Raw genomic sequence first — 18,245 nt, 5'->3', positions numbered from 1 at the left:
CACTCCCCCATGGGGGCCACCTGCCCCCCACCCTCACAGTAGGGGTCACCCCCCCTTCAGGGAAACTGCCCCCCATTCCTCCCTGCCCCCCTAACCTCCCCCTAGGACCATCCCACTCCCAGGGTCACTCCCCCATGGGGGCCACCTGCCCCCCACCCTCACAGTCGAGGTCACCCCCCTTCAGGGAAACTGCCCCCCATTCCTCCCTGCCCCCCTAACCTCCCCCTAGGACCACCCCACTCCCAGGGTCAGGGTCAGTCCCTATTGGGGCTAACTGCCCCCCCCTCCCGGGGGCTAACTGCCCCCCTCCGCCATGACCCCTGTGTGGGGGAGGGGTGACTGTGCGGAACGGCGCGAGGTCGCCCCGCCCCCCACTCACCCGCGCAGCCTCGGCCTCGCGGCGGCGCCACACACAAACGAACGGGGGGAGGGCGCGAGGGAAAACGTGGGACGCGAGTGACAGCCCCGTCGGGCGAAACCCAGGGGCGGGACTTCCCGGGGCGCCTAGCAACCAGCCAGGCCCACTCTGAGTCGCTGAGCAGAGGTGCCCATCTGCGGGGAGAGCGGGGCTGATTGGCCGGACAAGGACCCGGAGGCCCCGCCCCGTGGCTTCAAACCTTGGGAGCGGGGAGGCGACGCGGTGTGGGATTGGAGGAGCCGTCCCGGGGCCCCGCCCACCCCTCCTCGCGGGCACCCTCCCCACAGAGGGGTAGAGGGCGGGGCCAGGGAGGTGACTGGCCTCCCTGCCAGGGCCGGGTGGGGCTCGAGCCCCGTCCACACTGGGAGGGGAGGGTTCAGCCCCCCGGGGTGTGTGGGGCCGGCTGGGTTTGCACACTTTAACCTGGACACATGCGAGTGTATGCACACAAACATCAATATATGGGGGGGTTCGACCCAGCTGCTACGGTCAGGGGATTGCCTGAGGATCTCCAGCCCGGTTTGCAGCCACTCTCAGGAGGGTGGCGCCCGTCGTGAAGCAAGAGTCGCGTCACCCCCAAAAGCTTGTACGTGAGAAGGCGAAGGGAAAGAGACCTGGGATTTTTTATATATATATATTTAAATCTTGTGATTTGGGGGGGCCTGACTCATGAATTTTTGCATGCTCAGGGTTAGTCACGCTGCCGTTGGGTGAGGAAAAAAAACAAAAACTTAGGCTTGAATAGAGACTGGGAGTGGTTAAGTCATTATGCAAGGTAACCTATTTCCCCTTGTTTTTTCCTACTCTTCCCCCCCCCCCCCCCCCCCCCGTTCCTCAGATGTTCTTGTTAAACCCTGGATTTGTGCTGGAAATGGCCCACCTTGATTATCATACACATTGTAAGGAGAGCGATCACTTTAGATAAGCTATTACCAGCAGGAGAGTGGGGTGGGGGGAGAGAAAACCTGTTGAAGTGATCAACACCCATTTTTTCATGCTCAGTGTGTATAAAACATCCTCACTGCATTTTCCACTTTATGCATCCGATGAAGTGAGCTGTAGCTCACGAAAGCTTGTGCTCAAATAAATTGGTTAGTCTCTAAGGTGCCACAAGTCCTCCTTTTCTTTTTGCGAATACAGACTAACACGGCTGCTACTCTGAAAGGAGTCCCCTGACTGAGTTATAACTGGACGAAGATGGGGCTTTAGTCTCTCTTTACATGATGGCAACAACAGACCAAGTTCAGCTATATGGCTCCCTTGCTTATCAGACACCAAAGATATCCATTAAAGCAGAGGTGGGCAAACTACAGCCCGTGGGACCGTCCTGCCTGACCCTTGAGCTCCCGGCCGGGGAGGGTAGTCCCCGGCCCCTCCCCTGCTGTCCCCCCTGCCCCGCAGCCTCAGCTCTCTGGGCCGCTGGTCCTGCCGGGCAGCACGGTGTGGCTGGCTCTGGCCGGGCTGCAGGGCTGCGAGCTCCTGCTGCTCTGAGCGGCATGGTAAGGGGGCAGGAAACAGTTGGATAGGCATGAGAGTCCCGGGGGGCCTGTCAGGGGGCAGGGGTGTGGATAGGGGTCAGGGCAGTCAGGGAGCAGGGGAGGTTGGATGGGGGTGGAGTCCTGGGGGGTGGTTAGGGGCGGAGGTCCTAGGAGGGGGTGGTCAGGGGACAAGGAGCAGGGGGGGTTGGATGGGTCGGGGGTCTGGTGGGGGCGGTCAGGGGACGGGGAACAGGAAGGGTTGGATAGGTGTGGGAGTCCCAGGGGGGCCTGTCAGGGGGAAGGGGTGTGGATAGGGGTCGGGGCAGTCAGGAAGCAGGGCTGGTTGGATATTTGTAAGTCTCAGCCTAGTAAATGTTTGTACCAGTCTCCAGAGGCCTCAGCCTGGGCTTTGTGATTCTTTGTAAACTGATTCCCTAAAAATTCAGATAAAATTTCAATTAATGATTGAATTCCTCAAATGTCTCTGGACAAAGACAGGCTGCAGCCTACAAAACAGCCCTAATACAGACAAACAAACATTTATTTAACCCATTGCCTTATTATTTAGACAGCACCATATGTGCATGGTATTTTAGTAAACAAGGCCCCACGTATTGTGTGATTCTGCGATATCAGCTTCAGTCGTTGCTATAGAACCATGCTCCAGAATATCAGCTTTTGTTTACAAAATTAAATTTCTAGCTCTTACATTTGGGAAAATAATCTCAAAACATGACCTGTGTGTACAGGCTTGTCTACATTGGAGTTATGCCATAATAGCTATTCCCAAATAACTATTCCTAAATAGTTCCATGTGTGGACGCTCACTCTGAACTAAGAGTGCCTTGTTCTCAATTAGACTGATTAAGAAATAATTTGGAATAAAGCATGTTTATTCCAGAATAAGTGTGTCCATATGTGAGTTAATTGGGAATAGATAATCCTCTTTAAATTCATACCCTATTTTATTCCAGATTAATTTGCATGTGTAGACAAACCCTGGTTTACCTGATGCCTATTTGAATCTGCAGAGAAGCTCTAACAATGGCTCTACGAGATGTAAACTGCCCCAGCCGTCTCACTTGGGGCCCGTGGAGTCCTGGACTCTGCAGTTGTGGAATCTTGCATTTTTCCAAGATACCGCAGAAATCCACATTTTCCTGCTGAATTTATCCTTTTCCTGCTGCCAGACACTAAGCTTTTCGCTTTCTGCCTCCCTGCCCTACTGGGACCTGCCTGCAGCTGCCTCTCGCTCCACAACTTTCCTCACAAAAGGGAGAAAATTGGATTACGTATCCTCAGTGAGGAGGGGCAGGAATGGGACAGGGAATAAGAGCTAGAGTTCAGCTAGGGAAGCGTGGGGAATCTAAAACACAGGCTGGGCTGCTAGGCAGCCTAGAGACCGGAGCAGCAGCCATGGGGGGGCCGAGAAGATGAATTGCTGACGCTGACGACAAGGTCCCCCCCGTTTCCTAGCTCCCATGCTGTGAAGGAAGGAAATTCTAAGCCAAGCCACTCAGACAACACTGTAACTGCTGGATTCCACCGAGCAGCGTTGAATGAAGAACACAACGAAACCAATCTATCATTGAAACTAAACATCCAAGAATTGTAATTCAGAGACTATTTTCAGCTCGAGCTGCTGCTGTTGGATGACTGGGGATGGGGTATTTCCTGGGTATACAGTGAATTAATATAACAGCTGACACCTTATGTGATTCCAAGGAATGAATTGGGGACCTCCAGAGCACAAAGTATGCATTGTAACAAGCTAGAGAACAGGATAGGTACCTAAACTCTATAACATACTCTCTGTGGCTTGGCATAGATAAGGGCATATAACACATTGTTTGGTAGGTTTGCTGCAGAATTAGGGAGTCCTTGCAATTGAATTTAGGGGGCCTAGCCACAGAATCTAGTCCTAGTGCATCCTGAGGTAGACAGGGCCCTGTACATAATTCCTTTGTATTCTGAAGCAATCCACATGCAATGGTGCCTGCTATCCGTGCTTTCTCTGGTGCAGGAAGGTGGGAATTCTGTAGCTGATTCGGACAAATTCACAAATTGTTTTCTTTACTGCATTAAACATGAAAATAGAATATGAATACAGTATCCCATTGTTTATTTTTATATTACATATGCGGGTTTGTCTACACTACACAGCAGGTGGGAGGTGTAATGTACATGCGCTGGTTCTGTTCAACTAGCACCTAAAAATAGCCGTGTAGTTGCAGAGGCTGGCTGCCCATGTGCAACCTCACCTGCCACTCTAGGTATGGACTCAGGCAGCTGGCCCACGCTGCTGTATTTAGGTGCTAGTGGGTACATCTACCCAAGCTGGGAATTCCATCTGCTTCCTGCTGGGTAGACATACTCCAATTGATTTGAAGGTGCCCTTACTATTAAAACTAGCCACACTAATACTTTCCCCGGTAATATATAAACAAAAAAGAAATCCAGTTCAAATGACTGGTTAAAAATTACATAAGTGCAGCATTTATTCAACCCAGCCCAGAGCCCTTCAGTAAGTGTGGTGCACCGTGGCCTTGGTCTATGTTTCAGGCAATGGTGTTGCTTTATGAGGCAATATGGTGTCCAGGAAACAAGTGTGATGATGATAAACTAGGTTCCACTGTATGAAATTCAAGGATCAAAGCATTTGCAAAGGGATATCTATATACATGTTTGTGGAGGACCAATGTTTATCTGAAGGTGAATTATTTGCAAAAAAGTGAACTGTGCATTTCAAACTCACAAGAGTCAGGCTGAAGTGAATCCATGCTACCACCACATTCAAATTAAATTTAGGACTAAATCTTGAGGCAAAACACTAGATATTGAAGTGTATGGTTCAATCCTGCACTGGAAGCAGGACTGGTCTAGTGTCTCTCCATCTTCTTTAATTAATTTAGGTATTTGTAGGTGGTATCCCATCCATGTACCCAAACTTCTTTAGCTTGCAATAGCCAACAAGATCACAGCGGCATAAGGTGCCATGGCAGCCGATGGAGAAAAGCCATTAAGTTACAAACAGCACATCCTATCATTTGTACACAACAGACACCACCTCAAAAAGATCCCATTCAGATGCAAAAGGAAAGGGAGAGTCTTTAAAGGCTGTTAAAAATGCCATCTTCAATCTGCTGCTGGCTAGAAGATGGCAACCCATCCTGTAAAGCGCTGACCTGGCCATATTTTATGTTTTCATGCTCTCCAGGTTGGATTACTGCCATTCACTCTAGGAATGAGCACCCCAACATTATAAAAAGCTTTAATTGATCCAGAATGCAACAGCCCATCTCCACACTGTCATTGGTTGAGAGTTCATCACCCTAGCACTCTGCTCACTGTGCTGGCTCCCCATAACACAGCGGTTCAGATTCCACCTCTGCACTAATTTTTTTAAACTCTTTATTTAGGAAGTTTGAACAGGTTTACAAATCTTTGCCATGTAAATATCAGAGACAAAACAATAATTATTACAACAATGAGCTTTTAGAGAAACATTATACAGTAATGTCATCCTCATATCTCTGTTTAACAGGGGGTTAACATTTCAGAGTGAGTATTTTTACACTTCCCAGGACTTGCTGTTTCTGGTGATTTTTATTAAATCTCAGCACTAATCTTTAATGCTTAAGGAACTGGCCCAAGCCTCCCTCTCTCCATGAACTATGAAACTGTCTAGCTAAAGGGCAAAGCTTTCTCAGCAAATGACCCAAGAGGGTGTAACAAAACAGTGACTATGGGTCTTACCACTTACAAAGCTAATCTTACACCTCACTTCTTCAGCCACAGCTTTTCCACAGCCATAAAGTGATGTTGAAAATGTCTGATAGGTTTTGTTTTCTCTAAAATACACTTTCTGTAATGGGCTGAGACTGTGTAATAAGAAGCTGGCAGCTACAGATCATTTTCCTGGTGTCGAGACCCAAATGACATCTTTTCTCATAGATTATTAAAGCTCCGAACACTGTCCTACTATCATTGGTTCTCAACCTATTTACCATTGTGGGCCGCATCCAATACTACCTGAATGGTCCTGAGCATTATGTCACATGGGCTGCAGCTCTGTGCTGATTGGGCCACAAGTGGTCTGCAGGCCACAGGTTGAGAACCACTGACTGGAGAGAGGTTTCTTTGGTTGTGTCAGAAGGCATGGAGCTCCCTAGCCAACAACTGCTCAACCACCGTTCAGTCTTGTGTGTCCCATATGAGCTTTGAACGTGCTGATCAAATCTGAGTATAGAATAGCAGCATTTAAAAGCAACAGTGCAGTGTGGGGCTATTAGATCTAGTTTATAATAGATTTCCTATCAATTTTTCAGTAATTTCTCTCTGAAAAAAAAAGAGACCAAAAAAAAGCACTATCATGATGTCACGGCAAAGCAGTTAACTAACCCAAACCCACTCACTAGAGGATGTGAGCACTTCACAGGAAGAAAATCTGATGTCTTTACTGCTGATGCTGCCAGCCCCAGTATCAACTCAGCTCTTTAATGCATTCGGGACAAACATTTTAAAATTCGCCAAAATACATAAAAGTATACCAGCTGATATAGAGGAAATGAGGCTGCATTTCTTTTTGCTTGTGGATTCTGCCCTGAGGTCCTAAGCCGACCTATTGTAACCTGACTGTTTAAAGCTTACTAAAGGTTCCTCCCTCTGCTTGTATTAGTCACATGAAATTGTATAATCTCAATTGCAGCCTTTGCCAGCAGAGCTGGAGTGACCTAAATTCTGTCTGATGACCCTGTTCTTCAATTTCTTGTTATATAAGGAAGCTGGTGTCACATAGGAGAGATCCTCAGGAAGGAGCCAGGGCTGATCCTCGCAAATCGCTTGAAGATCCCCAGAAAGGAGATAGCAGCTGATTCTGGGAAGGGCCCAAGGATCACCAGGAAGGAGGTAAATAACATGAAACATGCTTAACAAGGCTGCAAGCAAACCAGGAAATGACACTCTCTCTCACCAGGCCAGACTCATGGCCATGGGGTATTTGCAGTGTTTTTAGGGGGAACCCTGCTCCCATCCAGTCTGCTTCTATATCCAATATAGCAATAATGATGTTACTGTGATCCTTACTGACCCTCCCCGTCCCTGCCCAATCTCCCTCCGGAGTGAACCCCATGTGAGCCAATCTCTGCTCCACCCACCACCAAGTCCTGTGGGACAGCACTACAGGTCCATGGCCATGTCCCCAGGCCTGCTACCCCCATATACCCCAGCCATCCAATGCATTTTGTGAGAACCATAAACTTATTGGGGGTTCTGGTCTGGCTTTTAATCTAACAGGCTGGTATCCAGTTTAGGCCCTTAAGGTTCTGGACCCATGTTGCTTATTGAAAGCAATCACTACCAGCTTCTTTTTTATAAATTGTATTAAAACTCTTAAATTAAGATTTAAAAAACAAGCAAAAAATTATCACTGAAGCTAAACTATCATTATTAGCACTAAACAAATAACTCCATCAAATCAACAAGTCATGCCTCAATATTGGATTGGACTTGTATCAACAGATTAGTACCAAAAGTAAGTTCCTAAGTAGGTAGCTGTGTTTGGTTATCGATTGTTACTAAAGAATTTGACCAAAGTCAATCAAATCTATAATTTGAATCAAGTAGCCCAATACTGAAACCAGGTCATCAGATGATCCTCAGAGCCAATAATAAAGCATCCTTCTTATTGTTTGTCTACAGAGGGAAATTACACTGGTGTAAGACAAGGTGTGAATTTAAAGTGCTGTAGTTACACCAATAGAGCTCCACATGTGGACACTTACTCCGGTATAAGAGTGTTTTTTTCTATTTAGCTAGTTATTTTGGCAGAGGTTAAAGCTAAAGCAAAACCAAAATAGTCATTCTTAAACCAGAGTAAGTGTCCACATGGGGAGCTCTAATGATATAACTACAGCACATTGAATTCACACCTTGCCGTATACTGGTATAACTTACCCACGTAGGCAAACCCTAACCCTTTTGTAATGGTATATACAAACCCCATACTGGGATGGAAGGGGTTAGGACAATACTGGGCCCAGCTAGCCCGTTAAACCTGCAGAGCATGCGCCAGTTGGAGAAAAGATTGAAAAGGGAGCAACCCCAGCTCAGAAGGCTGGAAAAGAGTACAGAGCTACCCTGAAGGCTTCTGCCAAGAGGCTAGAGACGCCTCCCTGAAGTAGCAGGACTGAACTGTGAGCTTGCTCGGGGATGATGGTTTGGTTTTCTTTTCCCCTATCTGGGACCAGAAGCAGAGAGAAGCAGTGGTAGGAAGTGACCCAGGAAGGGTAACTCAGAGGGTCCCTGTGACACTCTCTATCTCAGGGGAATACCCTGCGCCCCCATGTTCATCCTTATAATACGATTGTGTGGTATCCAGTGCAAGGTTTGTCATGTCGGGTGTCTTTGGAAGGCTCATGATGCACTGAGCATTGTTGTTACAGTAATGTTACAGGTTGTAATTTCATGTATATCGTTATGAAGTTGAAAATGTGTTCTCATGGCTTAAAGCAAGCCCAGGAAAAACTCTCCATGCACACCGACAGCCATGCTTTCAGAGCCGGACAAAAAGGAAATTAAAAGACTGGGATGTCTCACAGCTAACAGAAATTTAAACATAAGAACGGCCAGACTGGGTCAGACAAATGGTCCAATCTAGCCCAGTATCCTATCTTCCGACAAAGGCTCGGGCCAGATGCTTCAGAGAGAATGAATGGATCAGGGCAATTTTTTTAGTGATCCACCCGTCGTCCAGTCCCAGCTTCTGGCAGTCAGAGGTTTAGGGATACCCAGAGCATGGGTTTGCATCCCTGCCCATCTTGGCTAATAGCCACTGATGGACCTATTCTCCAAGAACATATCCAATTCTTTTTTTGAACTCACTTATACTTTTGGCCTTAAGGACATCCCCTGGCAACGAGTTCCACAGGTTGACTGTGCATGGTGTGAAGTACTTCCTTCTGTTTCCTTCAAACCTTCTGCCTGTTAATTTCATTGGGTGACTCCCTAGTTCTTGTGTTATGTGAAGGGGTAAACAATACTTCCCTATTCACTTTCTCCAAACCATTCATGATTTTATAGACGTCTATCATATCCCACCTTAGTCATCTCTTTTTCAAGATGAACAGTCCTATTCTTATTAATCTGTCCTCATACAGAAGCTGTTCCATACCCCTAATCATTTATGTTGCCCTTTTCTGAACTTTTTCCAATTCTAATACATCTTTTTTTTGAGATGGAGCGACCAGAATTGCACACAGCATTCAAGGTGTGGACATACCCTGGATTTATAGAGGGGCATTTACTGTCTTATTATCTATCCTTTTGCTAATGGTTCCTAACATTGTTAGCTTTTTTTGACTACTGCTGCAAATTGAGCAGATGTTTTCAGAGAACTATCCACGATGACTCCAAAATCTTTCTTGAGTGGTAACAGCTAATTTAAACTGACGGTGGATTTGCACACTATTCATCTCTTGCAGCCTTCTGGACCTTGTAGGATAGGAGTTGGAACTACAGACAAGGAGCCAGACAGTGATGGTTCAGCACTTCTTTCTAGAGGACCTTCAGATGCAGAGAGACTGGATCAAACTTTGGAATGGCCCGTTTGCTGATTTAGTGACTTCCTCTCCACAAGGTGATCAGTCTTGGAGATTCTGGAACGTCACTCTGCCCTCAGATGACTTGTTGACCTGAGAGGAGAGGCTTCTCGGCCTTACTCTTGATTTGCCAATTTGCTTGCTCCACCTTGCAGCAATTCCCTCCAAGGTCTTTGCATAAGTCAGGTGCAAGGCTTACCTTCGAGCCACAGAGTTGAGTTCAACTGAGTTTGAATTACATCATTGTTAGCAAGTGTCAACCAGTTGAAATCCTGCTTAAGATAGCAATTTTTAAAATATTAAGTATTTGCCATATCATAGAGGCTATTGGTCTGTGACCCCCTCGCCTGCAAAAAACTATTTATATAATCCAGATACTTTTGAGGAAACCGGCTTGATCTTAACTGGGTAAAATGTCTTAGAGAAACATGTCACCAGTTCATTGAAAATTCAGTATAAAACCCCTATAAAAATAACTAATGGGAAAAACCCTAAGGATATATCCACACTGCAGTAAAACACCCGTGGTTGGCTTGGGTCAGCTGACTCAGGCTCACGAGGCTCAGACTATGGGGCTGAAAATTGCAGTGTTGATGTTCAGGCTTGGGTTGGAGCCTGGTCCCTGAGACCCCATGGGGGAGGGGACAACAAAGCCAATGGCTCCAACATTCATTCATCAGCAAAATAAAAATAAATTCAGAACTTATTACAGATTTCGTCATCTCCACTGTAAATCTGAACCTAGGAATGGTCTTATTCCTCTTGCAAACAAGGAATTCTAGTAACCTTCCTCTTTTGGAACTGGGCTATGGGTCAGGCAGCTTATCTTCTGAAATCTAAATCTTGATAAAGAAAGGTTAGGACTCATCAAAATGAAACCCACTGACAATATACAATCGTAAGCATTGTGTAAGGTCTGCATGGCCCATGTCAACTTTTCTCCTCTTATTTTCCATCTGTCTTTAAAAGAGGAAAAAGCGTGTGCTGATCTCAGTGTCACTCCCTGCCCGCAACAATTCCCCCTCAACAATCAAACACCCAGGAGCTGATTCCCACCCTCAGACTCCATGGCCCCACCCCAGTTCTCTTACCTCCCCCAGCCCCAGGATCATCATCCACCATGGAATAGTCCTGACAGACTCCAGCAGTGTCATTCCCTGCATCCCCCCCACTCCAAGAGTCCCCCATAGCTTCCCCACCGCAGGAGTTCCCCCATAGCTCCCCCCAGTCCATCCCTCCCCCCACCAGGGGTCCCCCATAGCTCCACCCACCCCAGGAGTCCCCCCCCATAGCTCCCCCCAGTCCCTCCCCGGGATTCCCCCATAGCTCCCCCAACCCCCCCAAGGAGTCCCCCATAGCTCCCCCCAGTCCCTCCCCGGGATTCCCCCATAGCTCCCCCAACACCCCCCCCGGGAGTCCCCCATAGCTCCCCCCAGTCCCTCCCCAGGATTCCCCCATAGCTCCCCCAACACCCCCCCCCCAGGAGTTCCCCCATAGCTCCCCCAGTCCCTCCCCAGGATTCCCCCATAGCTCCCCCAACCCCCCCAAGGAGTCCCCCATAGCTCCCCCCAGTCCCTCCCCCGGGATTCCCCCATAGCTCCCCCAACACCCCCCCCCAGGAGTTCCCCCATAGCTCCCCCCAGTCCCTCCCCAGGATTCCCCCATAGCTCCCCCAACACCCCCCCCCCAGGAGTCCCCCCATCGCTCCCCCAGTCCCTCCCCCGGGATTCCCCCATAGCTCCCCCAACCCCCCCAAGGAGTCCCCCATAGCTCCCCCCAGTCCCTCCCCAGGATTCCCCCATAGCTCCCCCAACACCCCCCCCCCAGGAGTTCCCCCATAGCTCCCCCCAGTCCCTCCCCCCGCCGGGGGTCCCCCATCGCCCCTGTCACGCCCAGGCTCGCCGGGCAGCACGGACCGTGGCGGCCTCCCAGGGGCGGCGCCGCCGGCGGAAGCAGGAAGCGAGGCCGGCTCTGCTGGAGACGCCGGGGCCGTGGAGCGAGGCAGGTAACAAGCCCCCCCTCCCCCCGAAGAACAGTGGGCTCTCCCTACCCCTCCTCCCAGTGAGCGTGGGACATTCCGAACCCCCCCCCCCCCCGCCTCCAAGGGGACCACGTGGTCGCCGCCGCTCCACCACGCCCCTCCACGAAACAGCTGGGACTCTCCGCTCAGTGGCCGTGGGGAATTCCTCCTGCCCCCAGCGGTGGGGTCCTCACCCCCCAGGGGTGGCAAGGGGGCCTCCTGCCCTGCCCCCCCCCAGCAGCGAGATCCCCCCAGGGGTGGCAAGGGGGCCTCCTGCCCTGTCCCCCCCCCCAGCAGCGAGATCCCCCCAGGGGTGGCAAGGGGGCCTCCTGCCCTGTCCCCCCCCAGCAGCGAGATCCCCCCAGGGGTGGCAAGGGGGCCTCCTGCCCTGTCCCCCCCCAGCAGCGAGATCCCCCCAGGGGTGGCAAGGGGGCCTCCTGCCCTGCCCCCCCCCAGCAGCGAGATCCCCCCAGGGGTGGCAAGGGGGCCTCCTGCCCTCCCCCCCACCCCAGCAGCGAGATCCCCCCAGGGGTGGCAAGGGGGCCTCCTGCCCTGTCCCCCCCCAGCAGCGAGATCCCCCCAGGGGTGGCAAGGGGGCCTCCTGCCCTGCCCCCCCCAGCAGCGAGATCCCCCCAGGGGTGGCAAGGGGGCCTCCTGCCCTCCCCCCCACCCCAGCAGCGAGATCCCCCCAGGGGTGGCAAGGGGGCCTCCTGCCCTGTCCCCCCCAAGCAGTGAGATCCCCCCAGGGGTGGCAAGGGGGCCTCCTGCCCTCTCCCCCCCCAAGCAGCGAGATCCCCCCAGGGGTGGCAAGGGGGTCTCCTGCCCTGTCCCCCCCCCAAGCAGCGAGATCCCCCCAGCGGTGGCAATGGGGCCTCCTGCCCTGTCTCCCCCAGCAGTGAGCTCCCCCAGCGGTGGCAAGGGGGCCTCCTGTCCTTTCCCCCCCCAAGCAGCGAGATCCCCCCAGGGGTGGCAATGGGGCCTCCTGCCCTGTCCCCCCCGTCCTGTCCCCCGCAGCAGTGAGCTCCCCCAGCGGTGGCAAGGGGGCCTCCTGCCCTGTCCCCCCTCAAGCAGTGAGATGGCTCCCGGCACAGGACCAATGGTGCTGGGCACTGCCCATACAGAGAAAGACACACAATCCCTCCTCTCCTTCTATCACATGCACGCACAAACACAAACACTAGGATCCCCCGGCCCTTTGCCCCTCCATGGATAGTGGAGCAGGAGCCTCCCTTAAGTGGTAGTTAGAGATGGGTCCTCCAGGCCTCCCCTCCCCCAGCTGTGATATGAGGATCCTACTAACCCCTATCCCAATACTGAAATCCTCTGTGAGGGTGGGGCAGCCCCTCCTCTCTTAGAAGTGACAGTCCCACTCCCAGAGTGGCATCCTCCTGAATGTGCCCTGAATGTGCATTCCTGGACCTGCAACTGGTCTGCTGGGTGACCTTGGGCAAATCACTTTCCCTCTCTGTACCTCGTTTTCCCTTCTGTAAAATGGGGATAATGGTATAAAGTGATTTGAGATCTGCAGATAAAAAGTGATAGATAAAAACTAGCTATTAGTTTTGGAATGAAAAGCTGAAAATTTCCACGAAACAACGATTCTGGCAAAACGTGTTTTGATAGTGTCAAAACATCAGTTCCTACAGTATCAAGCCATTTCATTGTGATTTGTTTTGTTTAGATGTTTATATTAAAACACTAAATATAATATATGCACATAATATTAATTATATATAATTATGTTTAATGTTTTATATTATATTAAAAGTCTAAAGGAAATGAATCCAAAGTAAACATTTTGACTTTACCCCATAGAATAATTTCATCCAAGTTGACATGTGCCCACGAAATGTTTCCATTTCAACAAAACTGCATTTTTCGAAGGGAAACTGTCCTATCAAAAAGTTTGCACCAGATCTAGTTATTACTATTGCTGAAGGCTGGGCGCTATGCCAGAGTGGAGGGGGAAGACGGGAAAGAGTTTCGTCTGATTTTGATTCTCTGCTGATTTGTAATGAAGGGAGATATGTTGCTTTGTGGGAGACTGGTGCATTTTATGTGGGGAAGTGTGTAATGGGAAATAGGAGGGGAGGAATGTGTGTTTTGGTGGTGGTGGGGGGGGTTCATTACATCTGTAAGAACAAATGTGCCTATCTGATGCTCTGTTCCAGCTATTTGATATTACTTTTGTTGTAACACTTCCCCAAGAACCTCGCTGTCTCTGCTGTGCCCGTGTAGCAAGGTGTCATATATTAATCTAGAGCCTGCCCAGTGTAATTGCGGAAAGCTTCTGGCAGTGCTAATGTGCTGTGTGTATTGATCAGTTCTCTTACAGTTCTGTCAACTGTTCAAAGTTCGGTTTTAGCTGTTAATGGGCTTCCCTCTTTAATGGGGATTTGGAAATCCCTCCACTTCAGGAATTCCCTCTTTTACAGATCTCCAGTAAATGCCCAACATGCCTCACCGGACCATTCATCTCTTCCGGAAGGGACTTCGGCTCCATGACAACCCAACTCTGCTGGCCGCACTGGAGTCCTCGGAGGTTGTGTATCCAGTCTACATTCTGGATAGAAAGTTCCTGATGTCTGCAATGAATATGGGAACTCTGCGCTGGCATTTCCTGCTGCAGTCTCTCGAGGATCTGCAGAGGAACCTAACTAAACTGGGCTCTTGCTTACTGGTTATTCAAGGAGAGTATGAGTCGGTTCTTCAAGACCATGTTAAAATGTGGAACATTACCCAGGTGACTCTAGATGCTGAGATTGAACCATTTTACAAAGAGATGGAGAGGACCATACAAGTTCTGGGGGGAGAGATGGGATTTGATGTGCTTTCTTTGATGGGCCACACTCTGTATGACATCAGACGGTACGTAACTGCCACAGGGCAACGATCTTTTGTTTATGTTTAGCTTTAACAAATATCGGTGGGAAATGCCTAGTGATTCTGATTCTTGTAGATTCTAATGTTTGAGCTTTTAGAGGGTTGAGCTTCCTGGGGTGAATGTAACATTGTGTGCCCGTCAATAAAGAGCAGAGGAGGGAATGCACATGAATTGGAATTGGGGCTGTGACTTGGTTTGCTAGTTATAATGTAAATGTTTTATTAATATGCACCCTTTGGCTATTGGGTTTAGTTCAATCCTTTATATAATCTACTCTTTAAAAAACAAAATCTAAATCGGCAGGGAAGGGTGCAATTATGGTTTTTTTACCCATTTCATCTGATTATATCAGTGTTTATTTTCAAGCATGAGGGATTTTCTAATCAGCTTAACTTTTCGCCCACAAAAGAAATGAAAATGCGAACACCACCAATCAGATACTGTTTGCGGTTTATTCAAAACTGAATGGCTGCAGATACAAGAGATTCATTACGAATTTTGGAGATCAAATCGTGTTTTGCATTATTAATTAATAAACCCCTGATCCTGTAGACACTTGCGCATGTGAGCAAATCTGTATATGTGAAGCGCCCTGTTGAATTCAAAGGGGTATTTGCATGTATAAACATATTTGTGTGGATAAGTCTTTACAGGATTGGGGCCTCAGTAATTGATTGCTGGACAGAAGTGACAGCAAAGGAGGGCACCATCAACATTTTAACTTCCCCTGTCTGCATGTTTTGAGGATTGCTAGTAGATAGGTTAATTCAATTGTTTTGGGCTAGAGGATTAAATTTATGATTGCTCGTGGTTGCTATGGAGAGATGGAAATCTCTCATGTTCTGAAACTACATCTTGTTCTCCATGGGGAGAATTCCCTGTGGCAGTAGAGAGGCCCATTTTAGTCACTGGCACTCCATCTGGGTGCTGGGCTCTGCCCCCACAAAGCAAATTGCATGATTGAGGCCTTGAGTGGTCACTATCTTCCATCATAAGGCTGATTTCTCCTCCACTCCTCTACATCCCACATCCCACAAAAAGGGTTGTGTGGCCTTTCGTTCTTGCAGGTGTCATCTGTGGCCAGGAGAATTCCATTTTGTTTTAAATTTCTTGCTAGTGCAAAGATTTTAAGTGGATTTGAAAATAAAAAACATTTTGGAAACCAACATGGGTAACCAAGTCTTTCCAGTTCTGTTCATATTGTGTTTTAAAAATTGTAAAACTTGCAACCCTGCAAGTGGATTGGTCCAAGTGGACCTGGACACTTGCACAGAATTCCACTGAAGTCAGTGGGGCTTTGCATGAACGCACCGGACTGTGACATCTGTACCGGTAACCTCATTACAGGGATGTTCCATCTCTGTGCTATAGCCAGTTTATTCATCAGCTCTGCCTGCATGACTGACACCTGCCACTTCCATTTTCTACTTGGTTTATATTCATACTACAAGTGCTCTTGTCTTGTCTTGTTCAGGATTTTGGACATGAATGGTGGGACTCCCCCCTTGACATACAAAAGATTTCTTCATATTCTCTCTGTACTCGGGGACCCTGACATGCCTGTACGAAACCTTACAGCTGAGGATTTCCAGTAAGTAATTTTCATACAGCAAAAATAGACAACCCAGTAAAGAGCTCTTTCTCTCTTGTCATCACAAGGGAAGGATTTGGCCAGTTTAAATGACACTATCGCAGGGGTGGGCAAACATTTTGGCCTGAGGGCCACATCGGGTTTCGAAAATTGTATGGAGAGCTGGTTAGGGGATGGGGGCATGGCCCGCCACCCCCATCCGCCCCCCCTTCTCGCCCCCTGACCGCGCCCCTCTGGGACTCCTGCCCCATCCAACCCCCCCCCCCGTTCCCTGATGCCCCCCCCCCAGGACCCCTGCCCCATCCAACCACCCCTTCTCTCTGTACCCTGACTGCTCCTGGAACCCCCGCCCCTGACTGCCCCCCCCCCGCCGTCCCATCCAACCTCCCCCTTTCCTTCCTTACTGCTGCCCCTGGACCCCTGTTCCATCCAACCACCCCTTCTCCCTGTCCCCTGACTGCCCTGGAACCCCTGCCCCTGACTGCCCCCCGCCGGCCCATCCAACCCCCCCTCCTTCCTGACTGCCCCCCCAGGTCCCCTGCCCCCATTCAACTCCCCTGTTCCCTGCCCTCTGACCGCCCCGACCCCTATCCACCCCCGACCACCACCCCAAACTCCCCTTCCCTCTATCCAACCCGCCCTGCTCCCTGCCCCCTTACCGCGCCAGGTCAGGCCGGGCTCTGCAGCTGCACTGCCCCAGGAGCTCGCAGCCCCCCCCCCCCCCCAAGCACTGTGCTGGCAGCACAGTGAGCCGAGGCTACAGGGAAGGGGGAGCAGCGGGGGAGGGGCTGGGGGTGAGCCTCCCGGGCCAGGGGCTCAGGGGCCGGACAGGAGGGTCCCGTAGGCCGGATGTGGCCCACAGGCCATAGTTTGCCCACCTCTGCGCTATTAGATGATATATTGCATTATTTGAACATGTAATTAAATAACAGGTTGTATGTATAAAGAATGTGCAGCTGTGGCTAAGAGGGCTAAAATAATAATAATAATTAATACTGCATTATTATTTTTATTTATTATTTATTTTATAGCACCTAGGAGACCAAGTTATGGACCGGGTCCCCATTGTGCTAGGCACTGGGCAAACACAGAACAAAAAGACTGTGATACTTGGATGTGTAAGCAAGGGAATATCGGTGGCATTACCTCTGTATGTGACATTGGTGAGACCATTATTGGGATACTGTGTCCACTTCTGGTGTCCATACTTTAAAAAGGATGTTGAAATAATTGAAGGGGTTCAGGGAAGAGCTACAAGCTTAATTTGAGGTCTGGAAAACCTGCACTGCAGTGAGACATTAATGAAGCACAAGCTATTTCGTTCATCCAAGAGAAGACAGTGACTTGGTCATGGTCTATAAAGACCTACTTCAGGAGCTGTCTTCTATTAGCAGAACACTCTTTCATCTAGCAGACAGAGGCATGACATGAGTCAATGGCTGGAAGTTGAAGCTAGACATAATCGAATAGATTTTTACAAGTGAAGGTAATTAACCACTGGATCAACTCTATTCTATATAAGTCTTATGTCATGCGTCTCATCATAATATCTCAGCACCATCCCGCAGTGCATTAAGCAGTGACAATCATCCGTCGGGTGTTGCTTGGTCTCTCATTCTCTCCCCCAGGGAAAAGCATATGCAGTAGAATATCTTGTTTAATAGATATTTTTTAAAAAAAATACATGTTACTATGTGCTTGTTAGAGAAGGCAAGGTCTCTTGGAGTGGAAGGTGATATGGTTGGTGATGGGCCTTAGTTCCTGGGGGAGTTCATTCCACTGTCTCAGTCTGACCTCCAAGGAAGTTCTGTCTCCTACTCAGACAAGCCTTACCCTTACAGTAGATAGTTCCATTGGACTAGAGGAGTGGATTTGTTGACCACAGTCTACATCCTGGAGCTTTAGGCTCTTTTTGATACTGTGGGCCATGCCATGGAGTGCCTCGAAGATAAGGACTGAGACCTTGAACTGGATTCAACATTCTATGGCAAGCTAGTATAGGGAACAGAGGATGGGTGTCATATATTCCAGGTAGCCTGTGATGCTAAGGAGACACTTAGCCGTGTTCTGGACTAATTCTGTTTTTTAAGTGCTGAAGCTCATGCCCAGGTGTGTTGCATTGCTGTAGTCCAACTGAGAAGTGACAAAGTCTTGAATACAAGCCAGGTTATCATCACCAGGATGGGACGGAGTCTCCTAATCAATTGGACAGTATAGAAAGCATTACTTGTGAGTGCTGCTGTCTGAGAGCCTAGC

At 49.3% G+C, this 18,245-nt stretch overlaps 2 protein-coding genes across 6 annotated transcripts in view; one reads left to right on the top strand and one right to left on the bottom strand.

Moving 5' to 3' along the window:
• The window catches only part of UBE2T (ubiquitin conjugating enzyme E2 T), a 47,495-nt gene extending 46,989 nt beyond the window's left edge, over positions 1-506 (bottom strand). For 2 of the 4 annotated variants that reach the window (XM_075121914.1, XM_075121915.1), the window contains exon 1: positions 380-489. The gene's annotated coding sequence lies outside the window, so the exon portion shown is untranslated. Of the gene's footprint in view, positions 1-379 lie in introns of all 4 variants that reach the window. The other 2 variants (XM_048826949.2, XM_075121916.1) reach the window with 2 other exon arrangements.
• A 6,118-nt stretch (positions 507-6,624) lies between these two features.
• Positions 6,625-18,245, top strand: part of LOC125625125 (cryptochrome-1-like) — a 39,136-nt gene continuing 27,515 nt past the window's right edge. Inside the window, exons 1-3 of one of the 2 annotated variants that reach the window (XM_075121892.1) lie at positions 6,625-6,804; positions 13,950-14,382; positions 15,873-15,989. In XM_075121892.1, coding sequence (XP_074977993.1) covers positions 13,961-14,382; positions 15,873-15,989 — 539 coding nt within the window. In that variant the 5' untranslated portion in view covers positions 6,625-6,804; positions 13,950-13,960. Of the gene's footprint in view, positions 6,805-11,444; positions 11,500-13,949; positions 14,383-15,872; positions 15,990-18,245 lie in introns of those variants that run through there. The other variant, XM_048826792.2, reaches the window with a different exon arrangement.

Source organism: Caretta caretta, chromosome 21 (assembly GCF_965140235.1).
Source record: "Caretta caretta isolate rCarCar2 chromosome 21, rCarCar1.hap1, whole genome shotgun sequence".
Classification (NCBI taxonomy): domain Eukaryota; kingdom Metazoa; phylum Chordata; order Testudines; family Cheloniidae; genus Caretta; species Caretta caretta.
This window is presented reverse-complemented; position numbering and strand designations above follow the sequence as displayed.